The sequence below is a fragment of the Mustela erminea genome, chromosome 1 (assembly GCF_009829155.1).
Source record: "Mustela erminea isolate mMusErm1 chromosome 1, mMusErm1.Pri, whole genome shotgun sequence".
NCBI classification, from domain to species: domain Eukaryota; kingdom Metazoa; phylum Chordata; class Mammalia; order Carnivora; family Mustelidae; genus Mustela; species Mustela erminea.
In genome coordinates this window covers 216,096,059-216,119,914 of record NC_045614.1, presented here as the reverse complement: position 1 = coordinate 216,119,914, position 23,856 = coordinate 216,096,059, and the positions used below count along the sequence as shown (strand labels likewise).

The window sequence follows — 23,856 nt, the reverse complement described above, 5'->3', positions numbered from 1 at the left end:
TAAAGACTCTCAGCCTTTCCCGTTCACACCGCCCCGTCCCGTCAGGGCCCGTCGCTGACAGCAGCCACCTCAACTTTTTAAATAATTTTTTTTTTTTTAAAGATTCTATTTATTTGAGAGACAGCAAGAGTGAGACAGCACAAGTGGGGGAGGGGCAGAGGGAGAGAGAGAAGCAGGTTCCCCGCAGGGAGCCCGACTCGGGGCTCGATCCCAGGCCCCCCGGATTATGATTGGAGCCAAACGCAGACACTGAACTGACTGAGCCACCCAGGCGCCCCTCAAACAGTCAACTCTGAGTTTTAATTACTGTCAATGATCCTACAGAATGCTGGGCTTGCTCGCCTGCAAAGTACTGACAACTGCTGATTACTGCTGGAAATTGCTGAAACGGACTCCAACTTTCTCTCCTTTCCAGGAGGGCCTGCAGCTGCGGCCAGACCCATCGAGCACTCGCCCTCGGCGCGGCCACTCCCCTCGGGGCTCCCGGACCGAACAGACATCTGAGTCGGCTGCTCTCGCCAGTCTCCGCTCCCCGGAGGAAGCTGCCGGGTCTGAGATCGATGAACCACTGAGACGGGGGCGAGACGGTGAGAGCCCAGGCAGAGAGCCTCCTGCGCGCAGGGCCCGGTGTCGGACCAACCCTGCCCATCCTTTCCGTCTCAAGTGCGCAGGAAGGCCGGCAGCGGGCCGGCCCTGGCCTTGGCGTTGCTGGCTACAAAAGCAGTCGTCATTTTCTCACGGCCCCGAATGTCACGGTTTTGCCCCAAGTGCATGTGTCTTGATTTGAGAAAAATAAATAAGCGTAACCCCATGAAACGTGCTTCCCTTCCGTCCAGCGAGTGCTAAGAGCAGCGGCTGTGGGCACGCGGCCTTCACTTACTCAGGAACCAGGACTTCACAAGACAGGTGTGTTATGGTCCGGAACATAGAGCCAGGTGTCACCTTACAGCAAAGGGACCGTTCTGTCACCGAAGGCCCAGTCCGTCCTCCTTCCTGCTAGCATGACCAGGCCTGGTGAGCGACGGCAGGGTGGGAAAAGCCGGGGGGACCTCCGGGGGCCCCATGCACTGGGACCCCACCACGAACCAGGAGGCAGGCTGTGTTAGTTGGCTCAGCCTGGGTCTGAACAGAAATTCATCCTCTTGACAGCTCTGAGGCTGGAAATCCAAGATCAAGGAGGGGGCTAGTTTCCTCTGAAGTCTCTCCCCTTGGTGTGTCGAGGGCCGTCCACCTGCTGCCTCTCCACGAGGCCATTCCCCTGTGCACACACGCCCTGCCACCTGTGTGTGCAAACCTCTTCTAAGAAGGACACTGGGCAGACAGGAGGAGGGCCTGATAACCTCATCCTAATGTAGTCGCCTTTGCAAGGCCCCATCTCCAAATACAGTCCCGGTCTGACATAGTGGGGGTTAGGACATCGACTATTATTTGGGCAACGGTGGAGACAGATGGGACAACCACTCTGACTACAGACCAACTCGAGCCCAAATTTAAAGTTCCAAAAATTTACCTTTTTAAAAAACAAAAACAAAAACACACACAGCCTAACCTGGGGCTCAAACTCACGACCCTGAGATCAAGAGCTGCATGCTTCATGGCCTGAGCCAGCCGGGAGCCCCTGAAGTTCCAGAGACTTGGACAGACTCCTGAAGTAGGAAGGTGCCGGACCCGCCACCCCACATACACAGCTGGCGAAAGAGCAGCGGACCCACGCGGCCCCTGGCCTTCTCAGACCACCCACAAACAAGCGGACAGCACTGAAACAAGGCGGGCGTCGCCGTCGCCAGCTGATTGGAAAGAGGGGAGAGACGGCCACACTCTGCAGGTTCTGCAGGGCAATCGCTGCTGGGAGTTGATCATTACGGTTCAGATCAAGCCTTCGATGGCCCAGTGCTATTCCGGGGCTGCTCTGGGAGAGGAGCTTGTGGAAGGCAGCCGGCACCTCCTCCAGGAGGCCAAGTGTCCAGAACAGTCTGGCGAATAAACCCATGGACGACTGTTTACGGGGCACCTGTGCGATTCCAAGACGCACACAGACTCCGCTCACGGACGGGATGTTTCTCCTCAATTGAATGAGTCCCCCATTCCGTACGGGGCTCCCCAGTGCTCATGGACCAGTGATGGACAATTTTGGATAAACTATAGGAATGAGAAGAATATTTTGGGGGTCCTTGGGGGGCTCAGTCAGTGAAGGGTCTGCCTTTGGCTCAGATCATGGTCTCAGGATCCTGGGATGAGCCTGCATCAGGCTCCCTGCTTGGCGGGGAGTCTGCGTCTCCTTCTGCCTGTCACTCCCCCTGCAGTGGTCTCTCTCTCTCTCTCTCTCTCAAATGAATAAAAAAATCTTAAAAAACAAAAGAACATTTTGAGCACTCAACCCTATCCCCGCGTATATCTACAAGTTATGTGCTAGGAGGCAGCTTAGCGGTGGCTCAGGGTACAAGGTCTGGGACCAGACCAGCTGTTTTCAAATCCTGGCTCTGCCTCGGGCTCCTCACCTGTGAAACGGGGGTAATGAATCCTAAACTTCCATTTTCCCCGATGTCAGTCAATGGCTCTAGGAAACTAACCAGAAGGTACTACTTTTCTCTGATTTGTTGGGTTTTTTTTTCCTTGAAGAACTAAAATTCTTTGGGGGCAGCTGCGTGGCTCAGACAGCTGGGCTTCCAAGTCTTGGTTTTGGCTCAGGTCATGATCTCAGGGTCATGAGATCAAGCCTGGCCTCGGGCTCTGCACCTAGACGGGGAGAAGATTCTCGCCCTCTGCCCCTCCGCCCTCCCTGCTGCTCTGAAATAATCTTTTTTTTTTTTTTTAAATAAAAGGATAAAAATTCTTTGGAAAATTTTTTACACAGGTAGTAAACTCTGTTTCTAACCTAAGAGTTCGCAAGTATTTATATGCGTAGTAAACAGACCATTTCTGGTGGCAGAAATCAAATAAGGACGGAAGGATGTCACGGTACCACCTTCAGAAAGACCTCTCTCCGCAGCAGAAGCTTCTTAAGAAAAGGCAGTTTCTGAACCCACGGGAAAAGATCACCTGACAGGGACCTGCTTGAATCGTGTATTTGTTTATTTTCCGGTATCTCTGACGCAGCACAGCCCGGCCAGCCGCTTGTCCTCGCAGTCAAAGCCGATCTGGCCCGGTGGCTTCCTGGGCAGAAAGAGCACGGAACGCATCTGCAGAGGTCTTGAACTTGCCCACACAGCAGACCCATGACGTGCTGGAGCCCGCAGAGTGCGGGGAGGGCGGGGGGGCGCGGGTGGCTGTCACAGGAGAGGGACGGGCATGGGGCAGGGCTGGGGCTCGGTGAGCCGCACCGTCCCCCGGCTCAGGGGACCTCGGTCCCGGACGGTCTCGAGAGAAGTGGGGGGAGAGGCGCCTGTGCCCACCCGTTCTGCCAGATGCAGGCTCTCCTCTTGTCTCCGCTTGGCTTTCCTCACTTGCGGTCCTTAAAGAGGGTCCTCGCTCGCTCAGACACCCCATGCCGCACCGTGTCACTTCCTCCGCCGGTGCCCTCCCCATGGACACCTGGGCGGTGGTCTCCAATGGCTTGCTGGCACAGATGCCATCATGATGCCTAGAACGCTTTTTACAGCTTTCCCCGACATAACTTTGCCTAAATGCCCAGAAGTGGATTTTCGCACCACAGGATACTACGTGACCTCACTAGAAACTCCCCAACTCGCCTCCATATAGCCTTTGTGTGACGGGAGGTCACCTGAGGAGAACTGTCCCTGTCCCACACCCCCCCTGGAACACTCTGCAAACTCTTCTTCCTCATCCTTGAATGAAATCTCGGGCACAGACTGTATTTTTCCAAAAGCTTTGTGGCCGTTCATTTTGTTTGTCTGTTTGTTTGTTTTGGACATTAGAAGTCCGGTCCTATCTAAAGACAAAACTTAAGCACAAAGCCCGTATCTGGCGTCCGATACCGTGGGCCCAGGGTGCACCTCAGAAGCCTACAGTGGGGCCGGGAGGCGCGGTGGGATTCACTGTTTCCCCATCTGCCTCACGACAACGCCCGGAACAGGAGGGAAGGAAGGTTCGGGGGAAGAAGGCGCTCCTCTCGCGTCATGACTACCACGTTCCGGGTGTGGCTGATGCCTCCGACTCAACCTTCCTCCTGTGGGGCATTCCTTCCCCCATTCCCACCACACAGAGCTCGCACCCCACCCCGTATGTCCTGGGGTGGACAAAACCACAGCCCGCCTGTTGGCCACGGATGCTCCCTCCCTCCCTTGTCTCTGGCACCTGATGATCTAGCCCCGAGATCAGCAAACTTTTTCTGTACAGAGCCGGACAGGGACGACCCTAGACTCAGGCTAACTCTGCCTCTGTAGTGCGGACACATGCACAGACAACAGGTAAACCACCAATCCGATGGCTGCGTTCCCAATAAGCCCTTACAGAAACAGCCAGATGGGTCGTCTCTCCTCTGGGAGACGACCTTTGCCATGGCCCTTTGCCATGGCCAAAGCCTATACCTACATCCCTGTAACGGGGTCCCACACAGTGCCCGCTGGACATGAGCTTCTGGCCAACAACAGCAACAAAGACACTACAGAAAAGACTTCTCGGCTTGTCCTCCTCTTCCTGGGAGATTTCAAGGAGAAGAAAAGAAAGACAAACTATCTGAAAGCTTTTTTTTTTTTTTTTTTTGAATTATGAAGCTATTTTTTTCTCCCAAAGCTACGATGGTGCCTGATTTCTGGCTACGAGTAAAAGCGAGGTTCCTAGCGACTCAGACGAGCTGGGACTCTTCACACTGAGAAGCAAGAAGCGCGTCTAGGGACAGCTGGTGTCGGATCAGCACCTCGAAGAAAATGAGCGTCAAATCACTGCTCCCCCCCAACCCCCATCTCTCAAGGTCAGAAGTCAGCTCTCAAGGTCAGAAGTCAGCCCCCCGTTGACCTGATCAAAGGCAGGAAAGGGCAGAAAGCATCACCCCAGCCAAGCCTGCCACTTTTATCCAGAGAAATAAGATTCCCTGAAATCCTCCAGGAGACCTTAGGTCCCCCGTCCACAGCCAAGTCCCTACATTGGCAGCTGCAGGGAAAAGCTCCAGGCCAGAGAGAAGAAGGCTGAGAAGGTGTTTTGGTTCAACGACCAGCGGATGCATCTGCCACCGGCCAAGTGACAGCGTCGCCGTGACTGCCGCGTTTCAGGACCTAAGCAGGCACGTAAGTAACAAAAGTCCTCTAGGGGCCCATGGGTGGCTTAGTGGGTTAGCGTCCGACCCTGGACAGCTCAGGTCCCCGTCTCAGAGTCGGGAGATTAAAGCCCCCCACTGGGCTACGTGGGGGGGGGTTGTCCACTGGAGATTCATTCCCTCTGCCCCTTCCCCCGCTCTCTAAAATAACAAATGAATCTTTTTAAAAAATACACTCTATACTCAGCTTATGCCTTGTAACATTTCCTTTTTATTTATTTTTAATTTTTTTTTTTTTTTTAAGTGGACTCCACACCCAGCAAGGGGCTTGAACTCACTCACTACCTGGAGATCAAGAGTCACGTGTTCCACCGCCTGAGCCAGCCAGGCGCCCCTGACACTTCCTTTTTAAACACGAACAGTCAGCCAATAATCCCCGGACATTTGTGGAAAGCTTCTGGCGAGAGACGCAGACCAGACGCCCAGACGCAGAACCCAAGAGAAGGACTCGGGGCCAAAAGAAAAAAAGGCAGGAAGCCGAAAGAAAAATTAAAAAAAAAAAAAAATCGTAAGTTATTTCCTCAGAGAAACAGCAAATCTGCAATTCTGAAGCGAGAGTAAAGTACAACCATAAAAAGGAACATTCAGAGATGAAAAGGAAGTGCTCTTGAAAATTAAAGTGAAAGTGGCAGAAATGAACCCAGACCAGAACTCAAAGACCAAGGACGGGAACTAGGAGGAGACCAACCAGAAGGCCAACATCTGGATAACGGGAAGCCCAAAGAAAGAGAACGTTCTGGGGGTGCCTGGGGGGCTTGGTTGTTGGGCGTCTGCCTTCGGCTCGGGTCATGATCCCGGAGCCCTGGGATCGAGCCCCGCATCGGGCTCCCGGCTCAGCAGGACCTCAGCTTCTCCCTCTCCCGCCCCCCCCCCCCCCCCCCGCCCCCTGGCTTATGTTCCCTCTCTTTCTCTCTCTCTATGTCAAGTAAACAAATAAGACCTGAAAAAAAAAAAAAAAAGAATGTTTTACTAGAAGATTTCTTAGAATTCAACATCCTGAGCTTCTAGCCTGAAAAGACCAAGTGCTAACATAAAAACAAAACAAAATCCCCCCTCCCCCCCCCCCCGCCCCCAGCCATACTAAGACACGTGGTGAATCTCAGAAGACCAGCGCTCAGAATCCGGCACGTGGGCACCCCCACGGCTCACTAGCTTACACACGATCCGTACACACAGAGTGAAAGTGCGAGCGCTAATCTCTGCAGGACGCAGGGGGCTGGGGGCTGGCTGGAAGATCCAGGACCTCTGGGCCCTGGGGTCCACACGCGCTCCCAGGGCAGGGATCAGAGGTCATGCGGATCCAAGGAGCCACAGGATCCCTGTGCCTCTCCCTGGGCCCTGCCAGGAGCCCCATGCACAGCTCTGCAGACGCTGGGGTGGGACATGAGGCTGAGGTTTTAGGCTAGGCAGGCCCCTGCCTTTGCCCCAAGGCCTTGAACGCAGACACTAGGATGTTTCAGTTCTCCGGCTGGGCCGGCTCATAAACGCAGGACAGAGAGGCGTGCGTTCACAGCCCCTGGGATAAGCAACCCCGAGCAAGGCACCAGCTCAGGTGTGCAGGGGAAGGTGACGATGGTCCTCAGACACACGGTTGGCCCTCTACCAAGCGCCCGGCGCAAGGCTTGCAACCCGCCGGCCCACAGTCCCTCCCATTTGGGTGGAATGAACAGGGAAGTGGGTACCAGAAAGTACCATGTCGCACAGGGTTAAGAAGTCATCTGACCAAAGGGTGACAAAGTATCTCATCTATTTCTGAAATGAGTGCATATGCTGGAATAAGCACACAGCTGGGTGATCAATTCTTAGGCCACCAGGAAGCTCGTGGATTACATGTGAGTGTCAGTGGGTCTGGGGACCTGGCCCCATCCTGTACCCCTTGTCACCCTGTTCTCGGGCATCGCAAGGCACCAGGCACGCAAGGGATGTTGAAAGTCTTTGGTTCAGAGCACTCGATCTTCAAAGGAGGTTTTGTGGTTGTTTTTAACCTCAAACATCATCTCCCTTTGCCCCCTCCCTACCCCCAACCATTTTCTCTGGCTCAGTGCCCACATTCTCCCCTTCTGGAAAAAAGTTCAAAGGACAGATATCAATGAGAGGTACACTCCGGACTGACTCACAGAAGCTTCTGTGAGTTAGATTCTAGATCACTTTAGGGAGTTAGGATTTTAAAGTACAGAGCCTTAAAAATAAACAAATAAATAAAGCAAAGCTTTAAAAGTGTTTTTCTGCAGGGCCAGAATGAGGCTCTCAAAAAGCTTCAGGGACAGAGAGCATTCCTTCCCTCATTCCCCAGACAGGAGGCCAACCTGGCCAGCCACAGTGCCCGCAGGAGGGCCGCAGACTGAGCCAACAGTTCTGTGACCCTCCAGCCTCCGGGTGCACGACCCTGCACGCCGCCTGACCGCCTTCTCTAAGCAGCCGGAGGACCCCAGACGCTGAAGGTGAGCCCGCGCGGCGGCAGCCCATACCTGGCAGGAGCCCGGGCGGGAGTCGGGGTGAAGGGGGAGGGATGCCCGTGCCCTTGTCCTCAGCTGGGACTGAGTCTCTCCGGCATCCGCTCCCAGGGATCCTCGGGGGCCGTGCCCGCTGCCCACACCGGCACCCTCCCCTGCTACATGCTTCCCTTCCCTCTCACTTCACCCACTACGTGCGATTCCCGAGATCCGCTCCCAAACACACTGCCCGCTCGCACGCTGGTCTCCGTCTGTGTCTGGGGAACCTGACAGTGATCTCCTGGCAGCCCCTCGTCCCCGGGCAGGCTGAGCTTAATTTTCCTTTTTAAGTCAGAAACTCCTGGCTAACCATATTCAGCTCCCTTCCCCCAACTCTTCACTAGACACACACACACACACACACACACACACACACACACACACACACACACGTGCGCGTGCGCGCACTGCCTCTATAAGGACTTTGTTGTAATAAAATCTAACCCCAAAACCCAATTTTAAAATAGAGGAAAGAGGAGCTGCTCCCAAAGCCGGCACCTCCTCAGAGGTGCCCAGGGCCCACGTGCACTCTCGGCGTGTGTCTCCCCCTGCCACGTGCACTCTCGGCATGTGTCTCCCCCTGCCCACCCGCCGGGGGTACAGGAGGCGCCTTCACCTGCCTGGCTTCACCCTGGAACCCAGTTCTCCCCAACTGCTCAAGGCTGGGTCTTCCACGCTGCTGGTCACCGTCTAGCTGTGCCTCCTCGAAGAGCTTTCCTCTCCCGGCCGGGCTGGAGCAGTCTGTTCTGACCCATGCCCATCACCAGGCTGGACTGTCCCAGCAGTTACTGGAAATTCTGTTTATTGTGCTGACAGTCTATCTTGCCAATGAGCACATGGGTTCTAGAAAATCAAGGACCATCTCTGTCCTTGTCAACCAGTGGTGCATCCCAGGGCTTCACACAGGGCCTGGCACACAGTAGGTGCTCAGTAAAGATGCTGAATGAGCAGAACCACGATGCTGGAATGAGACAGGGCGGTGAGGCTCAGGGGCGAGCCGCAGGTGTCGTAGCGGTCACTCCCTGCTCCTGCCCCTCCTGCACACTCTCCCCTCCCTGCTCCCAGGCCAGGTTGTTTCCAGGATTTCTCACCCCTGGTGACATTTCAGTCACCAGGGGTGACTACATCATTATTTGTCACGGGGGGCTGTCCCGTGCCTTGCAGGACCTTCAGCAGCATCCTGGTGAAACCACCCAATATGGAACAACCCAAACGTCTCAAGACAGCACCATTTGTCCCCCAGCTAGGGCACAGCTTCTGGGGACGGGGGATGGAAAAACGTCTGTGTTAGACCTATTTGCTGCCCTGGGTAAAAGCTCTCTGCCCACCCTCCGTGGAGAGGACTAGGAAGCAGAGAAACCAACACTATCACATTTCCTTTTCGCTTAAACAAAAATAACCACCCTCCCACTAGGGGGAGGGGCAGCAACACAAATCTGTTACTGAACCTTTGGTAACAACTTCTGATTCGATTCGTCCTCTTCCAGAGCAAGGACACTTTCTAGAGCACACGCTGCTGGCAGGGGCACCAAGCCACAAAGCAACAGTTACCAGTCGGCAACAAGGTAGCCACAGGATGGGGGGCCTGAAACCGACATCAGCTCCCCTCCAGAACTCCATGTCTGCTGAACCCAATAACTGAAAAAGTAGCCCTTGTTATCTAGACATTTTTTTATTTTCATTTCGTTTTCCTACTAATTCATGTTTATTGATTTACAAATTATCGCTCTGTGACAGAAGGAAATTTAAAAAGGACACCGTCAGCACACACGCCTTTAGAACATTCGCCCTAGAGAAAACGCAAGCCGTGTTTCCAACCTGCCAAACAAGAAGTTTTTGGAACACAATCTGCTTGAGGTAGAGATTTTGCTAATAAACCCGCAGAGGGCAACGCTAACCAAACAACCACACTTAGGAAGATAAAAGAACCAACCCCTTCCACGCAGGGAACCATGAAGCAGAAGAAGATCTCGCTTCTCTCGTGGCTCCCAAACAGCATCCATGGATGGGGGGCGAGCGACTGATGGGGGGTGGGGGTAGGGTACCAGGAGGGCAGGGTAAAAGTGCAGATTCTCAGGCCCAGTGTCTCATCTGGTCCATCTGGGCTGGATCCCGGGAAACTGTGTTTAACCAGCTGTAGCAGGCGCCCTTAGTCCTTCCTAGGCCTGCTGGGCTTGGGGACAAAAGCTGTAGCAGGGACCGGGGAGCCTGCAGCACCCATTCTCCTCTGGCCCCTCCGCCCTTCCCAGGACACCGAGATAGATTCTGCATTTTGACAGACATCTAGGTGACTTGCCTGCACACACCTGCTGAAAATTCGAACTTCTGAAAGCACTCAGAACTACAACAGATCATAGCCGTTGAGTGTTCGAGTCCTAGCAGGGCTCTCAGGTCACCCGGTCCAATCTCCTCATTTACAAGCTGAGGAATGAGGCGCCAAGAGGCTCTCCCACACCAAGCACTCGGCAAGCCCCACCTCCGGGATCAGCACCCAAACACCCAATTCCCAAATGAATGCAGTTCAGCCAGCTTCCCAGCAACTTGTCCGACTGGAAGATGCTTCTGGTTTCCAGGGGGCAGCCTGGCGTCACGGAAGGGGCTCTGGATGCCCACAGACGCTTCGGGAATCCACATCCACCTTCCCCAAGCGGCAGCGTCCCTTCCGGCAAGGGTCCTGATTGTCCCCACCTCTCTGCTGCCTGGAAGACTTTCTGATTCAGTATTCTCCTCCATTCGCCCCCCACGTCACCACTTTCTGAGGGGCTGGCTTAGGGCTGGGTTTTGGGGGTTTGGGGGCATTTGGGTTTGTTGTTTTGTTCCTGGCAGGGGGTCTGCATGGCTGGCAGCCTGAGGTAGTCCCCTGCCCACCGCCGACTGAGGCCATCTATCCAGTGCGGGCTCTGGAGGGCTTCAGCAGTGGGAGCACGAGCCTGGCCTGAGCGAGACCAGGTATAAATCCTCCCGCTGGGCCATTCCCGGTCTAGTGTGAAAGGGAAGGAGAGAAGTTTCCCACAGCCTTTACGGCTCCACAGAATGATGAAGCTTGCCCAGGGCAGCACTCGCTTTACGCCTCCGACAGTCCTCTTTATCTTTCTAAAATGGAAATGCTAAGACTGTGTATTTCCAGGTACAGGTATATGACGCACCATATAATAAAAATCCAAAAATGTCCAACCCGGGACCCGTGTTGGCTAGCACACATTAACCCATAAACAAACCTCCTGGTTTCTTAAATGCGGTTACACCAGTTTTGTTTCTTTCACTTGGTTACACCAAGAGTATTTTTTTTTTTTTCCTCTTTGAGAATTCCAAGAGCAAAAAAGCAACTGAGCAGCCACAGGCAAAAAATCAAATAGTCCATTTGGACCAGAAGGGGCCAATGGGGCGCCAAGCGATAGCCCATCCAACTGTGAATCACGCACATTCTCCACGGCTCAGGAAACTAGCCCGGAATACGAGGTATACACCCTTCCTCACATTTTGCCCATGAACATATATACACGAAGTCACAGAAGGCAAGCTGGGCCACGCACCTGCCTCGCAGCTGCACTGGTTTCCTAGATAGTGTCCATCGTCACCAACGTGCACTAAGCCACACCAAGCCCAGGCTGGGCAAGAAGGAATCCAGGATGTAGGGCCATGGAGCCGAGCGTGAGCAGGGGCCCCACTGCTGGTCATTGGAGGAGCTGTTCGGCTGGAGACAGAAGTGCCCACCATCACCATGGACCTGTGTACTCCCGCCACATCCTGCCTGGGTTGGGACAAAGGTCAGCAGTCACCAACCCCGACCTTTAGCCTAGGTGGACCCTGAATCCGGACACAAAAGGCCTGACCTGTTCCATTCTGTGTCTGAGCTACGAACCCCAAGGCACGCTGCCAGGCACCAGCGGGAAGGGAAAACCCTGCCCTGACACGTCTGTCCTCGGGTCGGTCCAACACGACAAGAACCAACCTTAAGCTCCCCCGTTTGGTTTTTAGTTAAGAGGGGCCAGCAATGTTCTAGGAGGAACAGAAAGCCCGGATGAGGTGATGCCCACCTGTCTTCAACAGAGGACATCAGAAGTCAAGAAAGTGTTATGGGACAGGAAGACATACTAGAGGAGAAAGGTCTGTACTCTCTATCAAACGTCTTCAATAAAGAGGAGTGATGGATGCTTTAGAGTCTTTTTTTTTTTTCCTTTTAAAAATATTTTGTTTATTTGAAAGAGAGAGCAGGAGCGGCGAGGAAGGGCAGAGGGAAAGGGAAAAGCAGGCTCCGTGTTGAGCACGGAGGCTGACACGGGGCTTGATTTCAACCCTGAGATCAAGAGCTAAGCAGAAACCAAGAGTCAGATGCTTAACCAACTGAGCCACCCAGGTGGCCCTAAAATGCATTACAAAAAAAAATAGGTTGAAATCCTAATCTCTGTCTCTACAGTTGTAACGAAGCTGAGATAAGGTCAGAACAGAGCGGGGTGAACCCTAATGCAATGACAGGTGTCATTTTCAGAAGCCAGTTTGGACCTAGAGACTTACACACGGGGTGGTGGGAGGATTTCATTTGCAGACAGACACAGAGACCGGAGAGATGCAGCCCGGAGCCGTGGAACAGGAGGAGGACTCCAGGCAGCCACCAAAGCTGGGAGAGTCAGGGGAGGGACAGGGCCCTGGCGGCATCTCCCTCGGGGTGACTGACCTCCAGCACTGCAAGAGAATATACTTCTGTTGTCTTAAGTCACCTGCTTTGTGGGATCTGTGACAGCGGCTGTAGGAGGCTAAAAGCTCAAAAGATCTCCAACCAACAAGGGAAAGGCAGCACGTGCGATCACCTGCCCACTGCCATCACCAGTGTAAAGCCACCAGCATCCGGGATGCTTCCAGCCACACCCAAGTCCTCCACAGGTGAATGAAAATGTTTTTTTTTTTAAAGTCCAAGTGCACAGGGGAGCAGGAGCGAAGGGCTGGGTCTGCAGGACGGAACTGGCAGACTCCCTGACGGACACCCCAGCTCTGCCACTCACCGGGGGACCTTGGACAGATTACTGGGCCTCTCTGTGCTCTGCTCTCTCCGTCTGATAATTAACTCGCACAACTTACACCTCCTTCCTAGGGCTGTTCGGAGAATAAATGAAGTGATCTGTGCAAAACGCTTAGCATGGTACCCACCATCCAGTGAGCCTGGGATAAAGGTTAGCTGTTAATATTAACGGTTGTTAGTGACTTCTCAGACTGTCCCTCTAAGGTGCTTTCAGCAGGTGCCTTGGCCTGGCTTTTCTGCCTTCCGAAGGAGGACCTGCATCTTGAACTCCTCCACGACGCTCAGAGTCGCCACTACCATGTGCCACTCCCTGGAGCTGGGGGGAGACTTGCTCTGCCTTTCCTGTTCTTCGAACCCCTGCCATCTCTCCGCTTCCCATTGTCCTCCGTCTTCACCGTCTCGCTGCGTTCCATCAAGTTTATTCTCGGTGCCCATCGCCTTCCTTTTTCCAGCCTCGCCTGCAGTGAGTTTCATGTAATTTAGGGACACTGGATTGCTTATTCTAAAAAAGACAAACTCCTAAATTGCATATACTTGGCACATATCTTCAATCCAAAGTCTTCCAAACAATTGTGTACTAAGAAGTGGTAAGCCAATGCGCCATGATTAAAATGTGAGTCCCCAAAATAATTTCTTAGCTCCTTACAGTAGAATGTTTAAACACGAAAATCGTGTTGCCGTCTGTTTCCTCCGTATTAGCGGAGATGACAGAAAATCTTTCAACAGAAATCCCTAAGGGCTTTTTGAGGCCATTACAAGGTATAGAGCTGCAGACCCTTAGCATTTCCAGGCAGATTGATTGCGTCAGGGTGAAAGCCTTTTTTTAAAATAATGGAAATTGCTATAATTATAATCACTTTAGAACACCATTATTATTATTAATAAGACCAAATTGCATGGTTCAAGCGGCTGGTTCTCTACTGTTCACAAGGAGTCACGTGATGGTATCGAACACCTGGCACTCATCTCCATGCCAACGTGGCCCTGCTCTCGCACGGGCTTCGGGGCACATGCCTGTGATGTCTTCAGCGGTGGCAGGCAGAACGACGGACCCCCCCAGTTCTTGGTGGAAGCATTCAGGGAACGAGCACCTGTCCAACAGTGGGGTTTTCCCACAGGAGAGCGGGGTCTGGGCAGCGCTGGTCCTGTTGACCTTTCCCTCTCCCATGCGTCCCTGTAGCCAACGATGCAGCAGGTTGCCCTGCAGGGAGGGAAGGGCTGCAGGGCGGCACGGGGCTGGAGTCCATCGCTGGTCACCCATTAAGTCCCTAACACCTTGGGCTTTAAGGTCCAGGGATCTCTCCCTGGATAGGGTAGTTAAAGGCCAAATTTTGTTTAAAAAGAGAAAAATAGGGGTGCTGGGGTGGCTCTGTCGATCAAGCATCGGCCTTTGGTTCAGGTCATGATCCCAGGGTCCTGGGGTTGAGCCCCACCTGGGGCTTCCTGCTCAGCGGGGAGTCTGCTTTTCCCTCCCCCTCTCGCTCCCCTGCTTGTGCTCTCTGTCAAATAAATAAATAAATCTTAAAAAGAAAAAAGGGAAAAAGAAAAGGAAGCAGGGAAGAAAGGGAGCAGGCAGGTATATGCCCAGTGGAGTCTAGCCACCTAGCTTCTGGAGTCCAGCCGCGTGGACTACTCGCAGTCCACTGCTGGCTCTCCCGCTTTCTTGTCCTGCTCCCTGGGCCAGTCATTCAACCTCTCCACCCTTGTTTTCCCAACCCCTAAATGGGTATCAGAGCCGTGGGGTGGTTGCGAGGATCCCCCCAGGACAACACCCCCACGGCACGGCGCTCGACGCGAGGGGAGCCCTCCCCATGGCTAGGGACTGTTACCTCTCCAAAAACTCCTGGTTATTTAATGCCTGAATTTACAATTGCATTTTTCTCTCCACCTAAGCAAGTTTTATTTTAGGCTTAGGAGAATCAGCAAAGAATAAATGCATAACTCTTGGCCGTTAATAGAGCAGGAAACCTCACTCCGAGTTCAGAAGTCACCCCAGGGCCTGCGGCGAACATCTTGCTGGTGGCCAGAGACATTTCAGGAGGAGAGAGGGAAGAAATGAATCCCAATGTGCTTGTCACTAGTACCCAAGAGTTTATAGTAGGCCTTTGGAGAGATCGTACGCAAGGATTGTGCTATAAAACAACTTATTACTAAATCAGGCCAAGAAGGAGGAACAGAATATTTCATTCCCCGTCAAATGTAAAAATTAAATCTGGATTGTTAAAAACAGCCTTCCCTGGAAACATGCTCATCTTTAACTGAGAAATAACCTTGAATGAACTACCTCCTTGGCCAAGGTAAAGATACAAGCACTAGGCATGCAATATGATCCTGTTAATTAAACTTCATCATTTTAAAGTAAAGGTCACTGGGATGCCTGGCTGGCTCAGCCCACAGACCACGCGACTCTCAATCTCCGGGAGGTAAGTTCAAGCCCCACGGTGGGCCTAGAGCTTACTTTAAAAAAAATAATAAAATAAAGGTCACTGGATTAATTAGTAAAGAAAAGGTATTATTTATGAAAGGCTTTTTTTTTTTTGAGAGCCCAAGAGAAATCTTCCCATTCCCCGCCCCCTTCTCTTGAGGCTTTTTTCCCCCTTCCCGTCTTCCCTGGAGGGAGATATCTAGGACCCCTTTTATCACAGTGCCCAAAGTGCCCAAATCTTTACTTTAGTACAAAGACTTCCCTTCCACTCAAAAATTAACAAGAGCACTTCTCCACAAAGCACATATTTCATAAACAGAGAGTCATTTCCTGTTCGAAAGCCACAAAAGAGGGTCATCCACAAAATACTGGGAAATCTTGGGAAGGCAGAAAGTACAAGGTTCTCACCAGGAGTGCGTGTCTTCACGTGGCGGCTCTGACCAGCAACCACACTCCTGCGGTCAAGTTAAGCTCCCTCAGCTGACACCCTCCCCCTCCCTGCCCACCCTCCACCCGGGAAGGCAAGGCTTAGAGGAAAGGCAACCAGAGTTCAAGTTTTGAGCAGAACACATTTCTGGAGGGTTTTTTTTTTAAAAGACTAATTAAGCAAGTATAGAAGTTACTCAGTAGAGTTTCTTTTTTTAAAAAGAATTAGCATGGCGCGTCTTTCCTCTTAAGCAAGTCTTGAATAATTTAATTAGAATTACACCAAAGTCATGAGTATGTTCTATTTATGGGGGAATCATAGCTGAATTGAAACTCAAATGACAATGTTAAAAATAAAAACAAAGTATCTTGGGACTGTACTCAATTGATAAGAAAAACCTGACTTCAAATCACACTTAGATCAGGTAAACGTGGAAAGGGGGGGACCAAATCGACTTGGGGAATTGTTTCTCTTAAGATTACTGAGCCGGGGGTGAGGGGTGAGGGGGGGGGCATTCGTTTCTTGCTACAAGAAGTGCTAATAAATAAAATCAGATTAAAATAAAAAGAAGGCTGCTGGGTTTTATTTTTATTTGGTCATCGGAGGCCACTCGGTCCCCGGAAGCCTTACTCAGCCTGGATTTTTCCGCAGGAGCTGGACCGCATTTAGTACATTGCACACACACGTGTGCAGACGCTGGCTCGGTGCAGCGAGGCTGGGCGGCTGGGCGGGCGGGAGGAAGCCGACGAGCCAACTCTGGGAGAGCAGAGCCGCGCGGCGGCCACGCGGCCCCCTCCGCCCGCAGCCAGCGAGCCTCCGCGTACTGGGCGGCTCGGCGGGGCTCGCGCACAGATCCCACTCCAGGCACTGCGCCTCCGGAGCCGGCCACCAGCCCCCGTAGCAATGAGACAGCAAGGGGGTGGGAGGGGGGGGAGGAGATCGGGCATCCAAGGTGAGCCCCCAAGAGCCACAGCATCGCGCCCGAGGCCCACGGTGCCGGCTCCCCGCTCGCCAGAAGGGCTGCCCGTTGGAGGCGCTCGCCGCCCCGCCGCTCGGAGGGGAGGACTAACAAGTTCTGAAACACTCGCGCACACCCTGGGCTGAGCCCGGGGCAGGACGGTCGGCGCTCCGCGTCCCCAGGGCGCGCGCCCCGCTCCTGGCGCGGAGGGACCTCCCGGCGTGTCCCCACTCTGCTCTACCGAGGTGTGGTTGGGGGCGACGCTAAACCGCGCACACGCTCCGCTGGGCGCTCCCCCCCGAACCCCGGAAAACCCGCGGCTGCAGCCTGGGGGACCGCAGGGGTGGTGGGGCGCGGGTCCGCTGGGTGTGCGAGCGCCCGCCAACCTACCTTCTGCGGGGGGGTTCCGATCAGCATCTCCAGGTAGTAGCCACGGCCGGAGTCCCCCTGCAGGTTGTCCACCATGGCCAAGAAGTTGGCTGGGCCGCCGGCGGGCTCCAGGGCGAGCGCCAGGCCGTCGGCTTGGGGCGCAGCGCGGGGCGCGGCGGGGGTCCCGGGCCCGGGGGTGGGCGCGGCCACGCGGAGGGGCAGCGTGAGGGGTGCGGGGGCTGGCGCCGGGGCTGCGCGCAGGAGCCACTGGGCCAGCAGCGGCAGCAGCAGCGCCCGGGCCTGCGCGCCCATGCCCGCTGCGGGGCCCGGGGGGCGCGCCCGGCCCGGCCCGTCCCGTCCGGCGCTGGTGGCGGCGGTGGCGGTGGTGGCGGCGGCGCGGCGGCTCGGCGCGGGGCTGCGGGCAGGGCTGGGCGCGCACCCGGCGGGCGGCGGCCGCTGGGAGGAGCGCCGCGGGAGGAGGACCGGGGAAGCGGGAGGAGGCGCCGGAGCCGGAGCCGCCCCAGCCCGCGCCGCCAACTTGAGCAAGTTGGTCGCCGCTGCCCCCTCTGGCGGGCGGCGGCTGCCCCGCAGGGGCCGGGCCCCTCCCCCGCGGCCAAGGTCACAGCGGAGCGCTGGGTCCGCCGGAACGCACCGGGCGCGCCCTACCCGCTCTCGCTCGTGTCGGGCCGCGCCTCTTCCCCGGGAAACTCGAGTCCTGAATTTCCTCGGAATGCGCCCCGCTGCTACGGCCAACGGATGTGACGAGGCTCCTCTGATACCAGGGGGAAAGTTTCGGGAACCCTTAAAGGGGCAGCGAGGGCCTGAACTGGCCCTGTGGCCCCGCGCGCGAGGGAGCCCCGCAGCGGTGGGGGGTGACCTGAGGGTCGGAGAGGAGAAGAGAGAATCGTCAGAGAGCCGCGAGCATCTTCGGGAGTCAGCGCCTGCCCTCGCTAAGTTCATCCCCGCCGCACTTACACCCACCCGAGTCTGGCAGCGTCTCTGGGCATTTCTAGTGCGCCGAGGCCCCGCCCCCACCCCGGATCCTGCTCCTTCCCTCTCCCCTCTCCCCACTTCGGCCCCTAGCGGCGGGGGGTGGGGGTGGGTTGGGGGTGGCCAGGGAGAGCGCGAGAGCTTTCGAGACCTCGCCCTAGAAATCTTGGGGGGGGGGGGAGGGGGGAGGGGGCCTCGGCTCCCCCAGGCGCCGGTCGTCACCTCCCGGGAGGTGGTGTCCGCCGCTGGCTTTGAACTTGGGCTTCTCCTCCCCAGGACCGTCCGTCATGCAGGTGAGAAGCTGCCCGGAGCCGCTCCTTCAGCTCCCTCAGGACTCCCTCCGTCCACCGAGCAACTCGCAGTCACGATGCACAAATCAGGGCGGCCAAGTCTGGGCCGCTGCCTTCCCTCCGTCGCCTCCCCCTCCGCCAGCCCTCGGCGGATTATCTAATTAATACTTGTTTAGCCGCGGACACGAAGACCAAAGAAGTATCAGTCGTGCCAACAAGGAGGGTGATTTTATTTGAGGTACTAAACGCAGGGGGGGACAGCTGCACCTGCTAAAGCCCATCGATTTCTACTGAAACAAGGAGCAGAAAAATCTCTCTACCTCCTCCAGCTGAATTATGCTGGCTGTTTTAAAAAACAAACAAACCCATCTTCGAAACAGTGGGAAGGTTGGAGCAAAGCGTCACTCCTCCCTGTAATTTCCAGCTACTTCTGTTCAAGATTTGATTTTTATTCCTGTCTTCTCAATTTCAGAATCAGGTCTAACTCTGCAAAGGACCCCCATGGCAGAGAGCTTCAGTCGCGTCTGTGAGAATCACGTTTTCCCCAAACTCTATCCCAGCTTTAACAAATCCCCAGCCTCAGAATGAAAGGCCTAGTTGGGCCTGTGATATAACCTAAATTGATATCCCCATAAATCTGCATAGTAATTCCAGACCTATTATATTCATATATTCACATTTCAAATTCAAGGTTGTAGAGGAAGTATAATTTTTAAAGAATGATTATTTATACTCCTTAGTGTCCAGTCTTGAGGGGTTTGGAAAGACGTGCAGACAGTTCTCCGAAGAACATAACCTTGTAAAAAGTGCATGGAATTTATTAAGGGCCTTGGCATTGGGGCTCCCTGACGTGAAGTTCAACATCAGAGACATTTGCTCTAATAATTAAAAACCACGAGGGAAAACTTAAAAAATCAAGTCTAATTAAGGTTTGTCCTTCACCGGGCTCCTGACTCCACCCAGTGTGAGGAGTCGTTGTGAACTTTTCATTTTGAAAGGGCTAGTGTAGGTTTACGGGAAAACGGATGCATTCAAGTCTAGTCGCAGAGGAGCTCTCTCGTCAGAAAAGAACGTGGGCTGAAGCGACAGCCTCAGATGACCGTGCCCTTGGCCGTCTTCGTTTTATGAATGGGTTCGTGGATGGTGGTTCTTAACCCCTCAGAGCAATGGCTCTGCCTGTGTCTGGGAAACAATCATTTCACCTGCCAGGTGTTCTCTCTGAGGGGGGCAGGGAGATGGGTGAGCCCGGCGGTGGGGGTTAGGGAGGGCACAGACTGCAGGGAGCACCGGGGGTCACACGCAAACAATGAATCACGGAACACGACATCAAAAACCAATGATGTGGGCGCCTGGGTGGCTCAGTGGGTTAAGCCGCTGCCTTCGGCTCAGGTCATGATCTCGGGGTCCTGGGATCGAGTCCCGCATCGGGCTCTCTGCTCAGCAGGGAGCCTGCTTCCTCCTCTCTCTCTGCCTGCCTCTCTGACTACTTGTGATCTCTCTCTGTCAAATAGATGAATAAAATCTTTAAAAAAAAAAAAACCAATGATGTACTACTGTATGGTGACTAACATGAAAGAAAGAAAGAGAGAGGAAGGAAGGAAAGAGAGAGAGAGAGAGAGAAGGAAGGAAGACAGACCCTCTGGGGCAGGCCTCTCAGGGGGCAGGATTAGAGAGTCTTTTTATCCTTCCAGAAGCTTCTCTAAGAAAGAAGCCACTTCCCATTGCATGGGTGAGCGAGACAGGGGGAGAAGGGGGACCCCTCACGCGCCACACCCTCTTCAAACTGCCCCTTTCCCCCTCCATGCCCTGAGGCCCCCAGCCACGCACTTCCTGGGCCACTCAGAAAAACCAGGGCCTACAAGTGAGACTGGCCCATCCTCCTTGGAAAGAGCAAACCTCCTGACCAAGAACTGTTCTGGGGGCGCCTGGGTGGCTCAGTGGGTTAATCCTCTGCCTTTGACTCAGGTTATGATCTCAGAGTCCTGCGATCTAGCCCCACATAGGGCTCTCTGCTCAGCAGGGAGCCTGCTTCCTCCTCTCTCTCTGCCTGCCTCTCTGCCTGCTTATGATCAATCTCTCTCTCTCTCTCTCTGTCAAATAAATAAATAAATAAAATCTTTTTTTTTTTTTTTTTTTTTTTTTTTTTTTTTTTTTTTTTTTTTTTTAATATTTAATTTATTTTATTTTTTTTTTATTTCCAGCATAACAGTATTCATTATTTTTGCACCACACCCCGTGCTCCATGCAATCCGTGCCCTCTATAATACCCACCACCTGGTACCCCAACCTCCCACCCCCCGTCCCTTCAAAACCCTCAGATTGTTTTTCAGAGTCCATAGTCTCTCATGGTTCACCTCCCCTTCCAATTTCCCCCAACTCCCTTCTCCACTCTAAGTCCCCATGTCCTCCATGCTTAAATAAATAAAATCTTAAAAAAAAAAAAAAAAAAAAAAGAACTGTCCTGGACAGCAGACAGTGAGCGTGGTTCTTACGTCCTGTCCAAGCAGCCAACCAGGGAATCCTTCCAGAAGTACGTGCTGCGTGGCTGGGAAGATTGTCACCCATGTGTTGGCTGTTCACCAGCTCTCGCTGCTAGCTTTGAGCTCTTCTTACACCAGCAATCCTCAAATTTGGGGTCTCAGAACCCTTCAAAAATTGGGGACCCCCCATGGGGCCCCTGGGTGTCTCAGTGGGTTAAGCATCCGACTCTTGATCTCAGCTCAGGTCTTGATATCAGGGTCATGAGTTCAAGCCCAACGTAGGATATAGAGATTACTTAAAGGCGGAGGACCCCAAGGAGTTTTTATTTATATAGATCATATCTATCAGTAGTTACCAAATTAGGGGTTAAAACAGACATTTTAACAATATGTAACAGTGTATTTAAAAATAATGCAATAAACCCATTATACAACAACATAAAATAACATTTTAATGAAAACTAATCTATTCAAAAAGCGAGAAGAATGGCTATTTTGCATTTTTGCAAGTCTCTTTATCCGGCTTAATGGAAGGCAGCTGGGTTCTCCTATAGGCTTCTGCATTCAGTCTGTTTGGAAGCCTCTGGAAAATTCTATCCAGCACATAGAACCGAACAAAAGTGAAAAAGACAACACTTCAGAATCATGATAAAAACCGTTCTGAGCTGGGAGGCCCTGCGCAAGGGTCAGAGCGGACTTGGCGCCCCGCTGTTTGGTCCTGTCTTCGGTTTCTATGTTTGCATCTCCATTTTCCGCATGTAATGACTGCTCGGGGTCAGGTATGGTGTCGGGCTACTGGGAGAGAACAGCGGAGGAAGGTTTGGTCCTTGCCCTCGACTGCAGACTCAGTCAGGGGCTCCTTCGCTACCTGAGCGCCTCCCGCACTCAGCAAGAGGAAGCCACCGAGGCCCCTGAGAGCCCGTCAGCTCATCTCTTTATTCTCCCGTAGCTTCATTTTCTGCCTGCCGCCTGCTTCCTTCTCAGAAACTTCCAAACACGCTTGCAGCCCCCACTTCTCTTTTTTTAAACCCATCTTCATCCCACTTCTGCCGGTTACCAGCCCTGATCTCCCTCCCCTTCGAGCCGCACTGGGTGGACGAGCTGCTTGGGCTCCTTCCGACGACAGCCACTCCTAACCCTGCAGACCTCCACTCCCAAAGGGACTGGCCGCTCAGCATTTCTCCGTCCGCATTCCCACCCGGCCCCTGGGCAGCACTCCAGCTGGTTCCTCCGAGCCAAGCCTGGCTGCTGAGCGAGTCACCTGGGGGATCCTTCCCATTCGGCTGGTTTGGGACCAGCCTCCAGCACTGCGATTTCTAAAAGCTCCCCCGGTGAACCAGAAGTAGAGCTCGGGAGAAAGGGGAGCAGGTGTCAGACGGAAGAGATGCAGGAGCCACGTGGTCCTGAATTGATTTGGAAATGTCAGAAGGTATTCCCGAGATCCTTTTTTTTTTTTTTTTGAAGATTTGATTTATTTATTTGACAGACAAGTAGGCAGAGAGAAAGAGAGAGAGGAAGCAGGCTCCCCGCTGAGCAGAGAGCCCGATGCGGGACTCGATCCCAGGACCCTGGGATCATGACCTGAGCTGATGGTAGAGGCATAACCCACTGAGCCACCCAGGCACCCCTCTTTTTTTTTTTTAATGAGAGATTTTATCTATTTGAGAGAAAGAAAGAGAGGGAGAGAGAGCACATGAGCGCGGGGCGGGGGAGAGGGGCTGGCACTCAGGGAGAGGGAGAAGCACGCTCCCCGCTGAGCAGGGAGCCCAATGTGGGACTTGATCCCAGAACCCCGGGACCATGTCCTGAGCCGAAGGCAGACGCTTCACCGATGGAGCCCCCCAGGTGCCCTGAGATCGTTCATATTTTAAAAAACAAGCTTGGGAGTGCCTGGGTGTCTCCGTTGGTTGAGCTCTGACTCTCCGTTTGGGCTTGGGTCGTGATCTTGGGATGGTGGGATCGAGCCCCACGTTGGGCTCGGCACCCAGTACTGAGTCTGTGGAGATTTTCTCCCATTCTCTTTCCCTCTCTTTCTGCTCCTCTCCCTGTTTGTGTTCTCTCTCTCTCTCAGATGAATAAATCAAGTCTTTTAAAAAAATAGTAATAAGCCTTGCTGTGTCTACTGGAAAGGGCTACATGCAATGAACACCCACAGATCCTACATTAGGGCTTCTAAATATCACTTCCCTGTAAAGCAAACTGTGCCCCTCCTCTCAAGAAGGCTGATTCCAGGTCTGGGGAAGAAACGGAGCAAGGTCACCCCGGAGCATTTTGTCATCCCAGAAAGCAAGAATGTGACCAAAGACTCTGGAGGCCCTGTCCAGGGCTGGGACAGAACCGGGACAATTCAAACACCATTAAAAGGAGTAACAATAAGGGTTCAAAACACTTCAATTATGTTGAAACCTATTCGTTCATAATGTTCTTTGAGAAAGTACACCGATTATTTTTGAAGACGGAGAGGGAGCCCAACGCATTATTTTTAAAAACTGGCAGAGAAAGGGAAAGAATCAAGCATTTTATCTTGACTTCCCTCAACAAGCTCTACCTCAGTATAACCAAATAATTGATGAGGGGAAATTTCTCTTTATAGGAGGATTGCCACTAATAAATAAAGAAGAAATGGGACTGCAACGTCGCCACTGAGCAGACCCTAATGAGTTCAGAGATCGGGGCATTGAGCGTACATGGCTGATAACTTTACACACAAAAAACAGAGACCACCAACGTTCTGTGCTTCCTGATGGAAGTCCACAGAGCTGCCAGTGAAATGTTCTCACCAGAAAATCAAACCTGAATCTGACTAAGGCTCTACATCACATCTTGGGGGCCAGCTCAGCCCTGCTGCCTGTTTTTGCGAATAAAGCTTTATTGAAACACAGCCATGCACATGTGTTGAAGTAGTGGCAAGAGAGACGATTCGGCTTGGAGAGCTAAAATGTTTACTGTCTAATTCTTCACAGAAAAAGTTTGCCAGCCTTTTGCTATAGATCAAGAGAGCCCCAAAACTCTTATCAATGAGTCGTCATATTGGGATGTCACTTGAATTCTGATTGAACAAAAAGGAAAAGTTAGTTATAAGATAATTGGGGAAATTTGAACACTGGTTGGATGATGTTATGGAATTATTATTAATAATTTTAGGTGTAATAATGGTATTGAGTGTGTGTGTATGTGTGTGTGGAAGAGGTATAAT

General features: G+C 53.2%; 1 protein-coding gene and 1 long non-coding RNA gene across 3 annotated transcripts in view; one reads left to right on the top strand and one right to left on the bottom strand.

Moving 5' to 3' along the window:
• Positions 1-17,247, bottom strand: part of BACE2 (beta-secretase 2) — an 81,307-nt gene extending 64,060 nt beyond the window's left edge. Inside the window, exon 1 of one of the 2 annotated variants that reach the window (XM_032355404.1) lies at positions 16,922-17,247. In XM_032355404.1, coding sequence (XP_032211295.1) covers positions 16,922-17,212 — 291 coding nt within the window. In that variant the 5' untranslated portion in view covers positions 17,213-17,247. The remainder of the gene's footprint in view (positions 1-16,921) is intronic. The other variant, XM_032355398.1, reaches the window with a different exon arrangement.
• Positions 17,248-17,371: 124 nt separating this feature from the next.
• LOC116597549 lies at positions 17,372-23,541 on the top strand. The gene is made up of 2 exons (XR_004288662.1): positions 17,372-18,593; positions 23,254-23,541. It is a non-coding gene; the product is annotated as an uncharacterized LOC116597549 (long non-coding RNA).
• Positions 23,542-23,856: the final 315 nt, after the last annotated feature.